The sequence below is a fragment of the Corvus hawaiiensis genome, chromosome Z, assembly GCF_020740725.1.
Source record: "Corvus hawaiiensis isolate bCorHaw1 chromosome Z, bCorHaw1.pri.cur, whole genome shotgun sequence".
Taxonomy (NCBI): domain Eukaryota; kingdom Metazoa; phylum Chordata; class Aves; order Passeriformes; family Corvidae; genus Corvus; species Corvus hawaiiensis.
In genome coordinates, this window is record NC_063255.1 from 48,483,913 (window position 1) to 48,503,589 (window position 19,677).

General features: G+C 39.6%; 1 protein-coding gene across 2 annotated transcripts in view; it reads right to left on the reverse strand.

Moving 5' to 3' along the window:
* GRAMD2B (GRAM domain containing 2B) overlaps positions 1 to 5,133 on the reverse strand; it is a 57,028-nt gene extending 51,895 nt beyond the window's left edge. For both annotated transcript variants that reach the window (XM_048292025.1, XM_048292023.1), the window contains exon 1: positions 4,940 to 5,133. In XM_048292025.1, coding sequence (XP_048147982.1) covers positions 4,940 to 5,064 — 125 coding nt within the window. In that variant the 5' untranslated portion in view covers positions 5,065 to 5,133. The remainder of the gene's footprint in view (positions 1 to 4,939) is intronic.
* Positions 5,134 to 19,677: the final 14,544 nt, after the last annotated feature.

Here is a 19,677-nt window from a genome sequence, read left to right on the forward strand (position 1 = left end):
CAAGCATTTAATATATAACCAGCATGATTATTGCTACGATTGGCATAAACATACATAGCATTATGACATTCACAGAGCTGGTGGTCTGTAGTCCTCATCTAAATTGCTGAAAAAACTAGTTTTCTTGTGTTTAATATGTTTGGGGTTTTTTTTAGAATCACTCTGAAGATTGTTCAAAACCAAAAGCCTTGAGATTTTTCTAAATTTTAGGAGAGGTGGATAACAGGGTTATAATAGACTCATATTACAGGGATGGGCTCCAAATGGGAGCTTGAGATCCCTATTATTTTAGTCCATATTTTGATCTGGCATAATGGAATATGTTTTGTTCTAATGTCAGAACAACTCTATACATTCATGCTGATAAAATGCTGTATACACATGTGGCCAATACTTTTATCAATACGAATTTCTGATCTATAATGCATGGCTGACACCTCAGCTTTAGCTCCAGAGTCTTAATTTGCTTCTGAAATCAGTTTTGCTCTATGTCAGGAATAACATGCTGCCATGGTGATAAACTGTGAGATCCCCTTTATGAAATGTTAATAACTCCCTGGTTTCTGCCAAATTCATGCTCATCCACATGGTGCCAATTACAGTGAGGTGAAAACAGACGTATATAAAAACTTAGGCGTATAGTCAGTTTTTGTCCTCAGGCATGAATAATTAGTATGAACAAGAACAATCATTAATATAGTAAATTTTCTCTGTGGATGTATCTTCATATATGGAAAATATGCTCCAAATAAACAGGACTGTATTGAAAATAGTACCTAAAAATGCAGAGCCTGCATTTATTTTTCCCAAAAGCATTTTCCCTGATTTTTCATGTGGCTCATTTTCAATAAGTGTATCATGACTGCGACAAGCACATGAAAAGCAAGTTTGGTGAGAGCTCAGTCCATCTCCTAGCTCATTGTGTGCTATCATGCATCCTTCTTATTAGATTGTCTGTATTTGCAGCCTTCTACTCCATCTTTGCTATTGATAGAGGTATGGTTTCACAGCAGGATTTTATGATCATGTTATCCTTACTGAACCAGCAACTGAGTAAACTGGATTTCTAGAAGGCCTGCCCCTACCACTCCATACTTGGCAGGCAGGTTGATTATTGAGAAATCTGGGGTAAAGGACTCTGTTCTGTTGGGGTCCCTCCCCTGCCGTGTAGCCCTGGGAGAGGGGCCCTGAGGGCACAGACACGGGGCTTCCCTGCCCCTGCTCAGCCTCGTTCCCATTGGTTGGTTTGTGTTCCCTGCGCGGGCAGAAGGACCCTTGGTCCCGTGACTGGAACAGTTCCTCGGCAGAGCCCCGGCCATGCGGCTGGAGGAATAAACATCTCTGAAACAGCTATCAAGAATCTGTCTGTCCTTATATATTTCCTTTCCACGGGACTCCTGGTTTGATATATGCGTGTTGCAGGATCCCCACTGCAACAAATGGTGGAGATTTGAGAGCAGAACGATCCCCGATCCCTAAGCGACTGATTTGTGTGAGTAAACCCCGGAAACTTTGGATTCCTCTTCTTGGTTTTGCTTTGCTATTCCATATCTAAACTATGGAGGAACCGTGGGAAGACTCTTGGCTCTCAGAGCCGCATATGGACATTTATCTTAAACTTAAAATGATTCTTGAACAACGATTTGTAAATTTTAGCTTGATTCAAGCTCAAAAAGAACTGAAACACTTCCTGGCATAGTTGTTTAAGAACTTTTTCTATGTTTCTTGGGATTTAATTCTTACCAAGGGGTTTTGGAAGACCGTTTGGACACAGTTAATACTAGAGTCAAAATATATGCCGATGGAAGAATATTTTCGTGAATATTATTTAGTTACCGAGACTGTTGAGCAATGTCAGCTGTGTCCTGGCGAAGGGAAGCCTGGCGCAGGGACCGTGCGGCCCAGGCCACGTGCGCCGAGCGCTCTGCGAGCAGCAGCGAGGCAGTTCCCGCGCGCGGGCGGAGCCACGCGAGCCGCAGTGTCGGTGGCGGAGCGAGGCGCGGCGGGGAGCGGCGGGACCCGGCGGTGCCCGAATGGCCCCGTGCAGCGCGTGGTGGAGCGAGCCCCGGGAACGCCCGACCGAGAGGGGCGGCGCGCGGGCAGCGGCTGGCGGCGGGTGGCGGTGGAACGGAGCCGCGCCCAGCCGAGACGAGCGCTGGAGCGGAGCGCGGGGGGGTCATCGCTCGGGGGCCCGGCCGAGATGTGGGTACAGCGCCCGGCATCGGCAGCGAAGCTGCGACCAGAGGAGGCGACGCACGGAGAACTGAGCAGCGCGGCCCGGCCCGGCCTGCACAGCCCCGAACGCGACCCCGGGAAGAGCGCGCAGGCACCAGCAGCCCCGACAATTCCAACACGGGAGCGACCGAAAGAGAGAGCAAAGACGCAGCGAGACAGAAAACAGCAGCCACTCGGAAAAAGGAAAAGATCATAGCAACTAAGACCTTAGGGATAGTAAAATGGTATAATGTTAAGCAAAATTACGGTTTTATAACAAGGTGTGACAACCAGCAAGACATATTCGTGCATAGAACTGCTATTAAAAAGAATAACCCTGAAAAATGGATCCCAAGCTTGGGAGATGGAGAGGTGGTGGAATTTAATATTGTACTAGGGAGAAAAGGGTTACAAGCATCGCAGGTCACTGGGCCTGATGGTGTTCCTGTAAAAGGCAGTATATATGCAAAAAATCGTAGTCATGTTAGACAATATCTCCATTGTAAGCCCCCCCTACAGTCTCCCTTTCCTAATCCCACCTTTCCCTTTTACCCTATGTCCTATTACCCCCAGTGTATTCCCAATCCGTTTTTTCATCCATGGTTTCCCTCACAAAACCATGCTTTTGCCAATTGTGTCCCCAAAAATCCCTTTCCAATGCCGAGTGGGGGATGAAAAGGGGGAGGGAAGAAGTTAAACCCTCTCCTGCCTCAGTTTCCCCACAAAGCATGCTTGGAGAGTTCTGTCTCCCTTCTGTCAGCCCTAAGATGTTCCAGAGAATCTGTTTGGACATTTAAAGACTCAGGAGGGTGGCTTGTTTTGTTTTGAAACTGTTCTTGTTATGTTTATCCAGTTGTTTTCATTCTTTTATTAAAATAAAACGGGTGAGGTGTTGGGGTCCCTCCCCTGCCATGTAGCCCTGGGAGAGGGGCCCTGAGGGCACAGACACGGGGCTTCCCTGTCCCTGCTCAGCCTCGTTCCCATTGGTTGGTTTGTGTTCCCTGCGCGGGCAGAAGGACCCTTGGTCCCGTGACTGGAACAGTTCCTCGGCAGAGCCCCGGCCATGCGGCTGGAGGAATAAACATCTCTGAAACAGCTATCAAGAATCTGTCTGTCCTTATATATTTCCTTTCCACGGGACTCCTGGTTTGATATATGCGTGTTGCAGGATCCCCACTGCAACACTGTTCTTTGTAAGGGCCAGTCACGTTGCCCCCACAGCATATATGGCAGCTTTTTGTGTACTGGTTATCTAGTGATAAATAAAAAAGTAGGTAAATCTGTCTGCCCAGTGTTCTGGACAAGACACAGGAAAGAAGACAAAATTTATATTGTCCAAATTCGGAAGTGGTTAAACATTGCCAGCTTGTGTTGCACCCTCCAAATACCATGGTATGTCCCAAACCTAACTGGAAGATGAGATCAAAAAGCATATGAAAAGAGATGTATTTTTTTTAAACAAGCTCTAAGTGATTAGTTCTAGATAAGAGCCTTTAAAACCTCTAATTAAAACTTAAAATTTCTGATTCTCTATTATCTGTTCAAACTGTTGGACATTATCTCTCTGACATTCAAGTTGGAAGAAAGGATAGTATGCAGATATAATATTAAAAGGCCCTAATAACATTTCAAAAGAGAAAAAATGAGGCCAACAGACTCATTTATAGTAGTGACCCAATTAGTGGTAAGATCTGTCACCTCATATAAAGAATCTGTGCACAGCCACAAAGAAATGTAATTCAGCAACACAAAGGCTGTGTAGAGGTTCCAAATCACTCTTCAGAGTTGTTTGGCACCATGCAACAATTAAAGACCAGACTTTAGCAAAGAATTTTCACGCAGATTAAGAACCAATAAATGTCTCAAGGTATTTTGAATAGCTTTCTAAGCTCCTGTATTCATGATGGGTTGATATAAGTATTATGGGTGTTTACTTGTCTTGCTCCCGCAGTAGATGAGGAAGGATAAGTGGTAAGTGCCAGTAACCCCCTGATGTTGCCTTCTCTCATTTGTCTGTGCTGTCTAAAATGCGCATGATTTATCCAGAACTCTGCATTGCAATGAAATCCACCAGAGAGAGAATTCAACAAGTCCACCCTTCCAAAGTAGGAAAACAGATTTTCCCTAATTTTTTTTTTTTTGTGATGTTCTATCAGGAAACCCTTTACCAGTATTCATTTAGCAAGTGTTCTACTTCCATGAATATTTCTTGTGAATAAAGTGGCATTTATCTTGCAAATTAGTTTAATGAACATTATGAAGTTCCTTTAGGCCAAAACACACATGAAAATATTTTGTTAAACTCCCTGATCTAAAAAAGTTTACATTTGTTTTGTACAGAGATTAAATATTGTAGGTATTTGGGTGATCCCATAGAGGTCACTTTAAAACTTGAGTTTCACTAGTATATAGTGTTATACACATTCAAAAATGGAAACGAAAACCGTCATTGGTTTCAGTCAATTTCAGTGTAAACAGATAAGGAAGGAGAAAACAATACCCTTTTGTCCTGCCTTACAAGTTTCTCCTTTACAGTAGTGCTCCCCTTCCCAGTGGAATCAGTAACATATGCGAAATTACCTTCTCTGCATGCATTGCATACTCATATTAAGCTTCCTTATCTGGGTATTTTTGTTAGTGCTTTTGTTCCAGTGCCCTCCCATGTTGCTGCCCTGTTCCCCCATCATCGAGCACATGTGAAACACTCAAACATATTAGGATTTACCTTATAAATACGGATCCAACGCTCTCCGTAGGACTGGCTGGGGTGTCATTACTTGACTTTCGGAAGCTGTTCTGACTTTCAGAATGAAAAACTGAGTCCTCCAAGGAGCTTCCTTTTTTCAGCATTTTAATGGAGCTAACTGCTGGACTTAGGGAAGTTCAATTCTAGAGCGATCCTTGAAACACACAACTTTTCACTGCTGTAGGAAGTGCTGTCTTGGTGCAACTCCAGCTCGAACTAAGTTTAAAAACCAGTTAATGAGTAACGCAGTGTTGTGACATCATAAGGGAGTTTTCTTTTTTATCTGCAGGACTTCATAAGTTTACTTGTAAACAAAACTCATCAAATCTAGGTGAACTGTGTTTTTGAAATTTCATTATAAATAACAATAACTTGTTTTAATGAATTGAGGAATGTAAAAGAAGAACTCTGTTTCAAATGATGTTTTGTTTTCAGGTTTCTAACTAAAACTCTTACATGGTCCATCATAAATTCTACTTTGTGAATTACCTACCTAAGTATCCAAGTCCGAATAACATACTTGTATATGTTTAAGAAGTGACATCCATGTGTTGTGACATGCCAAAATTATTATATTGCACTTCTCTGGTGACAAATTGGTCCACATGTGTGCATGTAGCTGCTGTGAAGTCAACTCACTGCAGTTCAATTTAAATACAGGTAGTATTTTAATTCTCAATGCACAGGAACCCAACTGGACAAAACCAGTTTGTCTAATCAGTTTTTCTATAGGAATTGGCAAACATCAACTACAAACTTACATGGGTTTCTGTTTGTTGAAGATTACTATAATGATTTGGTTAGTCAATGAAACAATCGGCAATCTTTCTTTATATTGCAAATCCTCTTATAGACTGATTCAGCACCCAAGGCATTTAGAAATTCTGTTAAACTTCATCTCAGACCTGCATGGTAATGAAGATTTGTCTGAGACTGATCAAAAATGTTTAATGTAATGCACTCTTTCTGTTCTCAGCATCTATAGACAGCTTGTGAAATAGTACAAATCCATTTGGACTGTTCACAGGTTTTTTTTTGTAAACACAAGACATCTAAGCAAACTGATGTCTTTCTCTGTTTTAAAATTTCTTTTGTTTTGGGTTTCTTTGCATAACTAAATACCTAGTCTTTTTTTTAATATAAAATTTGTTTGTGATCAGTGTTAAGCAAATTGTAATGAAATCTATAAATGTGTGAAACAGTAACTATTGAAATACAGGATTAACATAACAGCTAAGGAAGGTAAAGATGAAACAGCTACTTCCTTGGAAGTGAAAATTCCAAATAAGTGTGGGAAGACTTTAAAGAAAAAAGGAAGAACAGGAATAAATACATGCTTTTCATCATCTTAAGTATTCCCCATGAAACTTGGACTTAAGGAGGTGTATTTAAGCTACTTGGAATCTGAATTAATGCCTCCTTGAGACACTATGCTGTACATGTTTGGTTTCTTGCTATCTAAGCCTTTTTGTTACTCTGCGCTTGATCCTGTGTGATCATACGCTACAAACCCAGGGGTGCCTAAGTAGAAAGAAATCTCTGTACTTTATTACTCTTCCATAAAGCAAGTGATATAACCTTCAACAAATACAGAAACTTTTTCCTTCTCTAGTCACAAGAAGAATTTGCCTTGGCTCTGTTGTGTTGTTCATATCTATTCCCTTAGGATAGGAAGTCTTTATTCTTTTCAAAGAAAGAAACATTTGTAATACTCTTTAGAAAACTTAAGTGATGTAGTGAGCTTGTAAATCATTAATATGACGTATTTATCTTTGAAAACAATCTATTTGTACAGTGAAATGTAATGCAATCCCTTTATTAAAAGTCAGAATGGCAACTGTGTTCTTTCTGTATAATAAAGAGCAATTACAGTGAGAGGGCAATTGAATTTTTCCCCAAATGGGTAATTGCAGGAACATTCTTAGCAAGGAACAACTATGACATAATTCCTTCCTTCAAATTTATGCATCTTTGCTGTTGTTCTACAAAGCAGTCAAGTCTTGCAGTTTTGTACAGGGTACAGTGCCTGCTTCTAAACTACTGTTTTCCATCCCATATCACCATAGTAAGTGATAATTCTATGCTTTCCAGCCTGCAATTATGACTACTTGCATATGCCTGTACTGATAGGTTTCTAGGTTTGCCATGCTAGTGCAGTGCTAACCAGGTCAAGTACTAGGCTGGGGAGTTGAGTGCTTGTGCCTACACAGCTGGTGTTATTGAGCTAGTTTAGGTCAGCTCAGGCCTGACTACACAGAATCACAGAATTATTTAAATCAAGTCCATCTGTAAATCTAACACTGCCAATTCCACCTCAGGAGCTTTGTTGTAGTGACAACTGGTGTTATGTATGGTCATGTGAAGAAAAACAGGTTTTTGTCACAGTGCCTTGAGACTCTCACTCCTCCTGCTTATTAAGAGGTCTTATCTGTCTTGAATGTTGCCGCAGTAACTGCCTGGATTGATGAAAAGAGGAGGAGCAGGCCTACAAGATGCATTTCTAGAGGGAACAGAGAGGTAGTGGTGCTAGTGCTGTTATCATATGCTCAAGAGACGATTTTCTCTCCTTACTCTCAGGCCCATACAAACTGAGTTTACTATTGATTTCTGGTGTCTGCACAACTGTGATCTTGAGCTGTTTTGGAGATCCTTTTAGGGCTGGAAAATAGTAGATGGTTGGTTGCAGTTAGAAGGCCAAAAGGGCTGACCTGATGGTGCCTGTATAAGACTTGAAATCATGCAATTTTTATTCCAAGTGTATCTAAGATGTATTATCGTCTTTGGGATTGCCCTATTTTGATGCAAGGATATGAAAACCTTGTAGTTTATAACCACTAGGCAAATTTTTAAAGCATTGATCACTCCCTGTCTTTCTGATTCCTGGTATCCATAAACATTTTCAGGGAAGGTTTAGATGCTTGCAGAAATGTCACCAGTAGAGATGTGGGGCAGATACAGAACTAATTTTCATAGCTGCTAACTTCAGACCTCTTAGAAGTAGTTAACAGACACCAGTATCTTTTCTCTTTCTGATGCGATGGATCAGGTGTGGGAAGAAGTTGATACTCCTGGTGATGTGGCTATCTGCTGTACACGGACTTCTCCCCAGAGAATTGTTCTTCATGTTCTGAAGAAACTGGTAGCTCAGTGGCTTGTAAGCTTGAGTACCTTTTTTTTACTCTGTCTCTTGCTGTCTCATACAATGAAAACAACTTTTCCCTTTATTTCTTGAGTTCCTCTTCCTTTAATCTACTTTTCTTGTATACCATATGCATATTTGGCCAAGTGTATCTTTATTTTTCTCAATTATCAAGCTATGCCCTTTAATGCTGACCTTTGTCACTGACACTCTGTTATCGCTTATCAGCTAGACTATATCTTGTGGAGTCTAGGACTGTTGCAATTGTTTCTGACAGGCAGGCAGAGGGGGAAAAAAATGTGGCTGGTGTCCTTGAACCTCATACAATTTCATTTTCAGTCTGCAGCAGTTGTCACTAGAAGTTTAGAGCTTGTCTGAAAAAATGTATTTTCTTTTTCTTTTTTTTTTTGCTCATGACTACAGTGATTTTTTGTCTTTCCTTTTTTTTTCATTTACAATAAAGTGAATTACTCCAGGAAAAGAAATGATAGATTATTTTTACTTTCTCAATCCCTGCAGTATTTCTTCTGAAGATACAGATACTCAGAAATATATTAACAATGCCATGTTAATGTTACACCCATTTTAAGTCCTTATGTCTTTAGTAAATGTTCTTATGTTATCATATAGGAACAAAAAAGTGATGAAATCTGGGTATTCAGAGCAAGAGATTTCATTTATGCTAGGAAGGCCTTTGTGCCTTGTGATAGGTGACTGCTAAGAAACTGCCTAAATATTGCAAGTTGAAGTGATGACACAGGGAGATGCTGTTACGCAAAGTATGTAAAGAGATGTCAGAAAGTATTTTTTGAACAAAACATTCAATTTTATTACCATCCAGGAATGAACCAAGTGAACAATAAATCAGCAGCTGAACTTGTGGCTGAAGGTCATACCAGTGATTTGAGATAGTAGTGAATGTTATTATGTACAATCTTACAAGAGTTTACATCTTGGCTGGAGTGTGGCCACATAACCTCACAGCTTTTTTAGTAAGGAGCAGGGAGTGGTCATTTTATCAGTTTGTTCTGAGTCTCAGAATTTACTGGCCTGTAAATTGGGCTGCATAATTAGTCTGTTATGATCCCTAGAATAATCGGGAGGTGAGTTCTTCTTTATGGGTTTAACTCGCATAATTTTTCTGAGGTATATGCAGAAGCAGCTGCTCTGATTCTGAACCGACATTGTCTTTCATGGTTAGGACTGTCTCAATTTTTTCTTTTCCTGCTTGGACCAAGTCTGTGCAAAAACTAGTGTTTTTTTTCCTCTGAATTGGACATGTGAAAAGTCCACCTTTCTGCAGATAATTCCAGAAGGAAATACGGGTCACATGTTGTTCGCTCTAAAATCAGTTTGGACATTTTTAGATAAATTTTATATCTAGTTTTTGATATTCTGTTCCTTTTTCTGATCTTAGATTTCTTGGTTTTCCTCTTGAAGTGGGGTTTGATCTGTTCTACTCAATGCTTGATATGCAATAGTGAGATACACTCAGTTGTGCTGTTTCTGCTTGAACTTACACAAATGCTGTGTTGAGTATCTGGGATGCTATGGGCAGATATGTAGGATTGTTGTGCCTCCTCCTGTGCTACTCTGAATGCTGCATGGGACCACAACTCATGTGTAGAATCACAGACAAATCTGTGGAGCAAGGGGCAGAAAACTGGTGGGGTGGAGTGAGAGAGGTAGACGAATATGTAGCATAGAAGAATTACACCTAGAGGTACATAGAAATGAAATGAATTGTGTGGCATCCATGTTTGTGGAAGCCAGTGACCATTTTCAGTAATCCTGTAGGAACATGCTCTTAAAAACTATGTCTTTTCTGCTCCCTTGCATGGTGGTACCTCAGTAGATGCAGTTTTGCTTACTCTAGTGTATGAACTTCCAGTTCCCTTCCTCATCCTGGAACTCCCTTATGCTTAACATTTGGAGGTGCACATTTGTGTTTGGAAGCCTCTACTTCCAGGCAGGAAAAGCTTTTTTAAGAAACAAACCCTCACCCAATGAACTTGGAAGAAAGCCATTGGGGTGGAGAAGACAGTCTAATGTGGTGGGGTTAATAAAGGCAACTTTACCTTAGAAGATGAGACTTTGCAAAATTTTCTTTTAACATAAGGATACACTGAAGTCTAAAAATTCAAGCCTTAATCCTTGGGCACCTGAGGCTGATAAGCAAATATAAGACAAAAAGTGTCTGAGAAAAAAACCCCTGGGTTTGTTGCCCTCTGTGAGCGAGAGACTTGGGTTTGTTATTAAGAAGAAAAAAGAATACTTCATCTGGTTGACTGAAGGACCAGTGCTATTAATAAAGACTGTTTGTAGGGTATACTATAAAAAGTTAAATAAATTCAGCTTTGTAAATGGCTGTGTTTCCCATTCTCTAAATGATACCTTGAGTCTTGCAGTACTATCAGTCCCTGCACTAAAAAATGTGAATTGATCTATTCTCTTCAGGACTGTAATACTAATACTAATATCTTTATTTACACAGCTGAATCTGATGAGTTTGTCCAGGTCATGTTTTCAAACTGTCTGTATTAATGATGAAGATTATGGACAGGACTGGAGTAAAATGTTGCTAGGAATGAGAAGTAACAATATTTTACCAAGCTGGTGGCTACTGACATGAAAGGAAGAAATAAATTCAATGAATAGCACTGTGAAATGTTGGAAATTTCTCGTTATCCATACTACTGCCATCTTTGTGGTGAGCTAGCTGCCTCCTGGATAGACCTCTGCTTTATTAAACACTTCATTTGGTAAATGAGGTATTGGTATGTAGAGTGTAAAATATCACTGCTGACTGTATAGTGACACCCCTCTCAAGAGGTGCATGGGCAAAGGCATTAGTGAATAAAATAGGAAACTCCAGCAATGTTCAGCTAGAGAAGCAGCACCAAGAAGATGCACAAGACCACGATAACATCAATGAGATAGCAGCTGGTAATACAGATGTCAGCAAACCAACAACAGTGTGGTAATAGGAAGCCAACAAGGTCAGCTTAATATGTCATTGTAGCAAATAATTTAAACAGGAATGGCATTTGAGGTATTATACAAAGCCCCACCCAGGTGAACAGAAGCTTCATCAGAATTCTGATCCAATCACTGTCAGACAACCCTGTGCTACAACACTGAACTTAATTTGCAGGTAGGAACCGTGGAAAACCCTCACTGGATAGAAACTTGCCTACAGTAATCAATTCAGATGATCTGAACAACCCATGGATTTGGTTGCTTTGATTTTCTTAAGAATTGATTAGACTGGTCCATGAGGAAAGTAAACACATCCATGAAATTTAAGCACTTCAAACCTGTTTTTCTGTTTATAAGAATGGTGGTAGTTTACTGCTTTCATGTAGTCCCAAGCAGAATTTTCCCGCACTTGTTTATATGGTCTCTTCCTAGCTCTTAACTATATATTTTTATTTAACACAAACAATAGGAGGAAGGGTTAGAGATACAAGATTAATCTTATGTGATTGTGCAGTAGAGTACTTCCTGAAAATAAAATAAAAAGACATGTTTTGTTGAAAAGAAACTTTTTCCTTTGGAATGCCTTTTCAGAGGTAAACTTCTATCCCTGAATATACAGAAATGGTTTTATCTGCTGTCTTTCTCTATTCAACTGTGTTAAAAGCAAAAGACTTTTTGCCCAGTCATGACAATTAGAAGGAGCCTTGCCAGTGCAAAAGAAGAACTAAAGCTTTAGGTGCATTTCTTTTCCCTTGAAGCTATTCTATTTAGTATGATTTAAATTTACATAGACCTCGCATCCTTCCTGCATGAAGGGCACAGAAGAGCACAGAACTGACACTGTTCAGAAACAAAATTCCTGTTTGCAACCTGGATATTGTTTTATTTGGTTTTGCTTTTGTTTTTCCCTTGCTTAATTTCTTTCATTCCAAGTGATTTGTTGTATGTACTTGTCCTGTGTAGAACATTGTCTGAGGCATTTGCAAGTTCAGTGATTTCATCTGTCCCTTTTATCACCACAAGCACTGTTGCAATACCACAGTTTAGCTCTTGTGACTGTGCACTTGTGGGAATAGACTGTCTATACTGACCTCTGGGTCTGCTTCTCTTCTAGCATGAGAGAAGGCAGTGAATTACCTGAACTGAGGGTGATGATGAAGGCTGCTGCTGGAAAATACAGATGTGGTGAGCTGAAATCTATCATCTCTGGAGGTATTTAAAAGACCCATAGATGTGGCATTTGAGGACATGGTTTAGTGATGGTCTTTTCCAGCCTAAATGATTCCATGCTTCTATCTCATTGGTAGCTGTAGAGCCCATCTGTTGGTGCTGTGTGTCTGGCTGTGGTAGGGGTCCAGAAAAGGAAGGAGTCTGCAGCACTCTTCTGCAGATGGGTGGGGTCCATGGGTGGACACATGTACTTTTCTTTTTTCTTTTAAAAATATTTTTTATTCTCTGAGGCTAATAGGCATACAACCTGCAGCCTAATGGGAAGATTTATTTTAAAGTACCCATCAATTAAAACTGATTGTTGTACCAGTATTTGCCATTGAAGAGAGTTTGCACCACATCAGGTACTTATAAAGAAATTGCAATTAAGCAGGGATAGGTTATAACAATAGAGCCTCATTAGTCTAAAATACCTCTGTGCATGTTCTAATGAGGAGCTTAACACATTGTACAAACAGCACCTAATGAAGTTAATGCCACCCGTGAGAGCTGAGTAACAGTAGACCTGTTTTTAGAATTACATTAAGTGAAACTTGAAGATGTGAGGGTATTTGGGGAAGGTTAAAAGAACTCGACTGATTTCAATCTAGTCTCTGTTACCAATTAATGCTGAGTGTTTAAAAAGCCTGTTCAAGCAGCCCATATCATTCAAATAAGTGAGGTAGGGAGAGCCTTCAAAACTTCAGCTCTTCAATTTGACCAGCAATACAGGACCATGTCCTTGAAAACCCTTCTACTTTAGACGAATTACATAAAACTAGGGTTTGGATCAGTTTGCAGTAGATAGTATTGCTTAAAGGAGCTGAACCATGGTAATTTTAGTTACTCCATGTCTGCATGCATTCTTCAGATGTTGGTAACTGGGCTTAGGTTTTTAGCAATGTTTTTTACAAATTTGTTTTAATATTCTTATGGCAAATTTTCCTATCCCTTAAATGAGGGTGAACAAATTTAAAACAGATTAGTGCAGCAAAGTTGAAAACTTTGTATCAGTATTAGTATAGCTAGAAATTTGTATCAGTAATTAGTATATCTAGAAACATGTTTGAAAATATCAGGAAGCACTTTAAAAACGTTTACTAGATCTGACATTATACAACAACCCTTTTTTACTTTTTAGTGCTAACATAGTTTATAATTAAAAATTAGAGGAATTGAAATTTTCATCCCATCATTACTCTCTAGTATGCTGTATTCTATAGTGAACAATAAAATATGTTGTAAGCTACCTGGTAAGCTAGTAGCATAAGAAGTTGTTGATGTGTGCAGAACAATCTTTTATGCTGACACCTATGTTTTGTAGGTCAGTTTGCTATGCTAAGCTGTCAATTTGTTATTGGTAGTATAGTAATACCCTAAGTGAACAAAGGCTGTTTATGCTTAAACAGAAGACACAGTAAAACTGGAAACAATACTTCAAGGCTTTTAATATCTTTAACTTCACTAATGTTGTTTTTAATTACTAGCAATTAAAAATTATAATAAATATTGCCTATTAATTTGCTGAATAATGTAATCTGGTAGAAAGTTATTCATGTTAATGAAAGAAAATATCAGAAACATTTTATTTTCTCACTTGCAAGTTTTCTTGGTGACCTTTAACATTTTTGTCAGTTTTATATCCAAAAGATTAAATTAAACCTCTGCAGTCATACTTTCAATCAATTTTGGTTTATAATCAGAATTGTTGCATAGTTTAAGAACTGTGTATTTTATGCCCACCGTTCTAAGGCTATATTAATCCTGTGATAGAATTGTAGAATCACAACAGTTGGAAAAGACCTCCAAGATCATCAAGGTCCAACTTGTGGCTGAACACCACCATGACAAGTAAACCATGGCACTGAGGGCCACGTCCAGTCTCTTCTTGGACACCTCCAGGAACAGTGACCCCACTGCCTCCCTGGTCAGTCCATTCCAATGCTTAATAACTGTTCTAGTGAAAAACTTCATTCTGATGTCCATCCTGAACCTCCCCTGGCACAGCTTGAGGCTACATCCTCTTGTCTTGTCTCTAAAACAATGTCCTTAAAAACACTGTTGAAAGTCACTGTTTTGTACTAAGTTCTAGAAGTGTGATGGTAAGTTTGCACGTATAACAGCAGTTTTCATCAGCAGATTTGCTATCTGTGTATTGTTACTCAGGCAAATTTGTTAGTTGCCTAATATATTGAAGCTAACTTTGGGTTTCAGCCTTGTTTCTGAGCTTTCCGTGAGAAGCCAGGAAAGGTAGGTTGTAATGTGATTCTTCCATGACCATCTACAATTGCTATATTGAATTCTTCTCTGCAAACTTTATTTAGGCCTCCAGCAATAAGAAACCTATTTTCTAAATTCCACTGAGTCTGCTAATAAAGACACCTCCACTGTCTTTCATTATAACTCTTATTCTTCTGATGCAGTCTGCTGTATGTTAATGGCTTAGTGCTTTACACAATTTGTCCCTGCCCCTTCAGTAAAATTTCCCTGTGACTCAACCCATTATTCCTCACCACCTAATCCTATGTGTATAAATTTTTGCACGTGTGTGTGTATCTTTCTTTTTCCAGGACAAAATTACCATATTTTGTGGATAAGCTGCCATTTTTACACCAAAACTTCCTAAAAATACTATATATTTCCCTCTTGCCACTCCCTGCTATGCCCTCAAGGTTTATAGAAGTGTATAGACTGTTACTTTGAAATGAAGATAAAATGGAATAAGCCATTTGGAAAAACTAAACATTCCCTTTGTGTGCAGTGAACTTATGATATTTATCAGTGAAAAACTGGAAAAGGTTCGGAAAACAAAAGGTTATGTTCTGTTTCCTACAATCTAGATTTTGTTTTTTATTTAATTTGCAACGTAAATTATTTTCAAATGTGACTATTTTGTAGAATTAATAAAATCAGAAATCTCTTCCAGGCTATAATTTAATATATGGTTGAGTAATACATAGTATCACTAGAGCAGCCTAAGAATTGGATTATTTTAGAGAACAACCGTTAAAAAAGAGAGAACATATCTCTAAGCCCCCCAGGCCAAGGTTTAGTTTTCTGATCTAATGTTGCTTCAAGAAAGGGATGTGATGGAGGCCAGTACCATTCACATGAGTGATGAGGAGAAAGCTGATAAAAAAAATCTTCTGAAACTTTATGCTGTTTTCTTATTTTTTTACAAAAATCGCTGCCCTCAGCGGGTCATTTTCCCGTCCTGTTTTTTTACATTTTTCAAAGACAAAAGTACTAAATATGTGGGCGAACAGCACCATCTAGTGGTCCCTGCCACCGTGGTGGCCTGTGCTGCGCGGCGTTCGCCTTTCTCTTCCCGCGGAGCCGCAGTCAGGGGCCCCACACTCGCACTTCTCTCGCTGGTGCTGCAGCTACCAGTTCCCATGTGCTTGGGATGGCGCCCAATGCAAATGATAGGCTGCAGATCCTGCACTCAGTTTTGAAAGCATTACGCAGAAATTTAGTGCATGACTTTTCTACAGCTTGGGGTGAGTTCAGGATCTCTAAGAATTCATTGATTGGTTTAATTGTTCTGAAAACTATTCTGATAACATTTCAGTTAAAAGCATCCTTTACAAAGGTTCCCTATTTGAGAACGCTCTTGATTATCTCTGCAGTGCATTTATGAATAGTTAACAGAGCTCTTCAGCAATGGTCTTTTTTTCAAAGAAAACGTTTTCCACTGTGAGTCATTCACCCTTCTGACTCTCATAAAGTGGCTTAAATGTAGATTATTTTTACAAGAATTTAAGTTAGAGCTACTTTAAGTGTTTGAGCCAAGAATGATGGAACAAACAAGGAAGTTGATATCTGAAGGCAGCCAGATGTCAAAACAGGTGCTTAATAATTTAGTTTTTGTGAGTTGTTAGTTTTAGTGCAAAATCAAGAAATTTATAAATGGATGTTTCATAAATTTTTGCTTTCTAGAAAAAGTATGTTTATTATGCGGATTTTTACTCGATGTTGTCTATGTTATGTGTCAATATTGCATTTTCTACATTTGAGATTACAGGATAAGAGATAACATGTGTCCACCAGGTATGAGTATTTATGAGATCCTGATACATAACCTGTATCTTATTTTGTGATGGGGCTCTTTGTGGTTTGTTATGTATAAGGTAGGCTATAAAAGTTAAGGTGCAGAACTCATAGAATCAGAATCATAGAAAAGTTGGAAAGGGCCTTAAAGACCATTTATTTCCAACCCTCATGTCAGAGGCAGGGGTATCTTCCACTAGATAGATTGCTCAGGGCCTCATTCCAACCTGGTCTTGAACACTTCCAGGGATGGGACATTCACATCTTCTCTAGGCAACCTGTTCCAGTGCCTTGGCCACCCCCACAGTAAAGAATTTCTTACTAATACCTAACCTAAACCTACTTGCTTTCACCTTGAAGCTATTCTCCCTTGTCACGTCACTGATGCCCTTGTAAAAATCTGTCGTAGGCTCCCTTCAGGTACTGGAAGGCTGCAATAAGATCTCCCCAGAGCCTTCCCTTCACCAGAGAGAACAACCTCAACTCTCTCAGCCTTTCCTCATATGACAGCTGCTCCAACCCTCTAATCATTTTCCTGGCCTTCCTCTGGACTTGCTCCAACAGGTCCACATTCTTCTTGTGCTGAGAAACCCAGAGCTAGATGCAGTGTTCCAGGTGGGGTCTCACCAGGGCAGAGCAGAGGGGCAGAATCCTCTCCCTCCCCTGCTACCCACACTGCCTTGGATGCAGCCCAGGACATGTTTGGCTTTCTGGGCTGTGGGCGAGTGCTCATGGCTGGGTCATGTCCAGCCTCTCATCCACCACCACCCCCAAGGCCTTCTTGGCAGGGCTGCTCTTGATCTGTTCATTCCCAGCACATCCTCCAGGTCTTAGGATATTTCTCATAATCCAATTCATATGGAAGAGCTTTAAAATATTACATGTTTGGTGTATTAAATCATATATCTGAAATTAATTATGGAAAGTAACACATAATAGGTCCTAATCTGATCTGCTTTTGAAACACAAGAATTGAATATGTTCTGAATACAGTTGGGAAAAAGGTGTAATCAAAGGAGGTTTAGCTCTGGAAATTTGATTTTGAAAGAAGCACTGTTTTTGTGTATGCTAGGGAATTTATGCTTAGTCACAAACCCTTCATGATAACTGTATAGCTTGTCTGCTTTCTGCAATACATTGGTTAACATGATGAAAGATAATCCAGACTGCCTAATGTATGATACAAGCTTGCAGATGCAGATGGTGCAGTAGTCTGTCAGTGCATCAAACTTAGTTTTAAATCTGTTGCCGAGATTGTGCTTTGATTGCCTGTTGAGAACAGTCCTTCCTTTGCTAGGATGGTAAACAGAAATGCGATCAGGACACTGAAACTTCCTTAGGTAATTGAGAGATCTCTGGGAATAATTCAGGGATCTGACTTTTGCTTTTCCCCCCTGTAGTGGTATACCTGATAGTGTGAAGCTCTTAACCTGTTTCCCATTAAATGTCTGTCTCACATTTCTTCATATGCACAGATACTCGTATTCTAGATATTTCTTCCTTCCTTTTTAGTTCCCCTTAGTACTAAAAGACAAAGGAGTATGATAGTGGTAGAACATGTTGACAGACTGAACCTCTGGATGTAAACCTGCGTAACAAACTTTCAGCAATATTCAGCTGGGAACATAGAGCTTTCATAGCTAAGTGAAACCTCACTTGAAGTTGGAGAAATAGAAGTGACATAGTGTTGTGGTTTCATCTCAGCCAGCCACCAACCCCAGGCAGCCACTCGCTCATGCCCCATCAGAGGAGAGAGAATCAGAAAGGTAAAAGTGAGAAAAATTGTGGGTTGAGATAAAGGCAGTTTAATAGTGAAAAAAATATCCATGTACACAAGCAAAGCAAAAAATGAAATGATTTTACTGCTTCCCATGGCAGGCAGTTCAGCCATCTCCAGGAGAGCAGGGCCCCATCACGTGTAACACTTGCTTGGGAAGACAAACACCATCACTCCAAATGTTCCCTCCTTTCTGCTTCTTCCCCACAGCTTTATGTAGTGACCACAATGTCACATGGTCTGTAATGTCCCTTTGGTCAGTTGGGGTCACCTGTCCCAGCTGTGTCTCCTCCCAGCCTCCCATGCAGCCCCAACTTCCTCACCAGTGTGGAAGTACAAACAGCAGAGAAGGCCTTGGCTCTGTGTAAGCCCTGCTCAGCAATAACAAATACAACTCTGTGTTATCAACCCTGTGTTCAGCACAAATCCAGAACACAGCCCCTTGCCAGCTGCTGTGAAGGAAAGGAAATTAACTCTACCCCTAGAGTTTCTAGCTGAAACCAGCACACACAAAAAGCTGGTATGGAAGTACATACAGTGCTCATTGGTATTAGCAAGAAATGCTACTCATGGAGTACTTGAAATTATATGTAGAAGTAAGTAACTCTTAAATTCTGAAAACACAGAGCAAACTCTTAACTAGAATTATTTATGGGGGGAAAAGTGTTTGTGTGATTTGCTTGTTTGGCTTTTGCATGTTCAAAATAACTCCTCACCCCTTGGTTAAAAAGGACCCAAACTTACTTTTAGATTCTTTAGGACCAAAAGTATCTGAACAACATTTTATAAATGACACTTTCTCAAAGGAGATGGATAGAAGAGGGGTCAGAAATATCAATTTTGCCATAAAACATGCTGAAGTGTTCTACTTTACCTTCTTTTCACCTACATCTGTTTCTGAACTCATGACTTCTGAAGGCTTCTGCAGTGTTTGACTTTATTTACTAATATGGACACTAAATTTTCCTGCCCAATTTCTCTAAGCAGTGAGTAGTTCTGCCTCTTGCATACAGATAGTCACAAAGTCCATAGTCAGGATTCTGCATAGCTAGATTGCTGATTGCCCATATTTGCATCCTATTGAAAATTTTGTGCTTTTTTTCTTATAAGAACAAGCTTTGTGGTCTTGAGAAACAGTACTGCAGAAATTAAAACAAAGATTGAATGTGCTTTAGCTCTGTTTCATCATAAGTGATAAATTTCATGATTTAGTTGTATAGATACATGATCAAGTACCTTTTTAGTGGACATTGAGTGTCTTGGCATGGTTTCTTTGACCTCCACACAGCTAGAGTGTTGAGGCTGGAAGAAACTTTGCTTCAAATTTTCCAAATCTTACTACTAATATATTCTCTCCCTCTGTTAAATTGCATCCTCATTCTTGTAGGTTTCCTTCTTCCAGCAGCTTTTCGGCCTCAAAGAGGTTGCAGTCCTTTTGCAACTGAAGAAGAGAATATCTAGTATTTTTTCCTGAGGAATGTAGTTTTTCAGATATTTCAGTGTTAAAAGTAAAGTCTCATCCACTGTATCTTTCGTTGTTGTTGTTATGGTAACAACTGGATG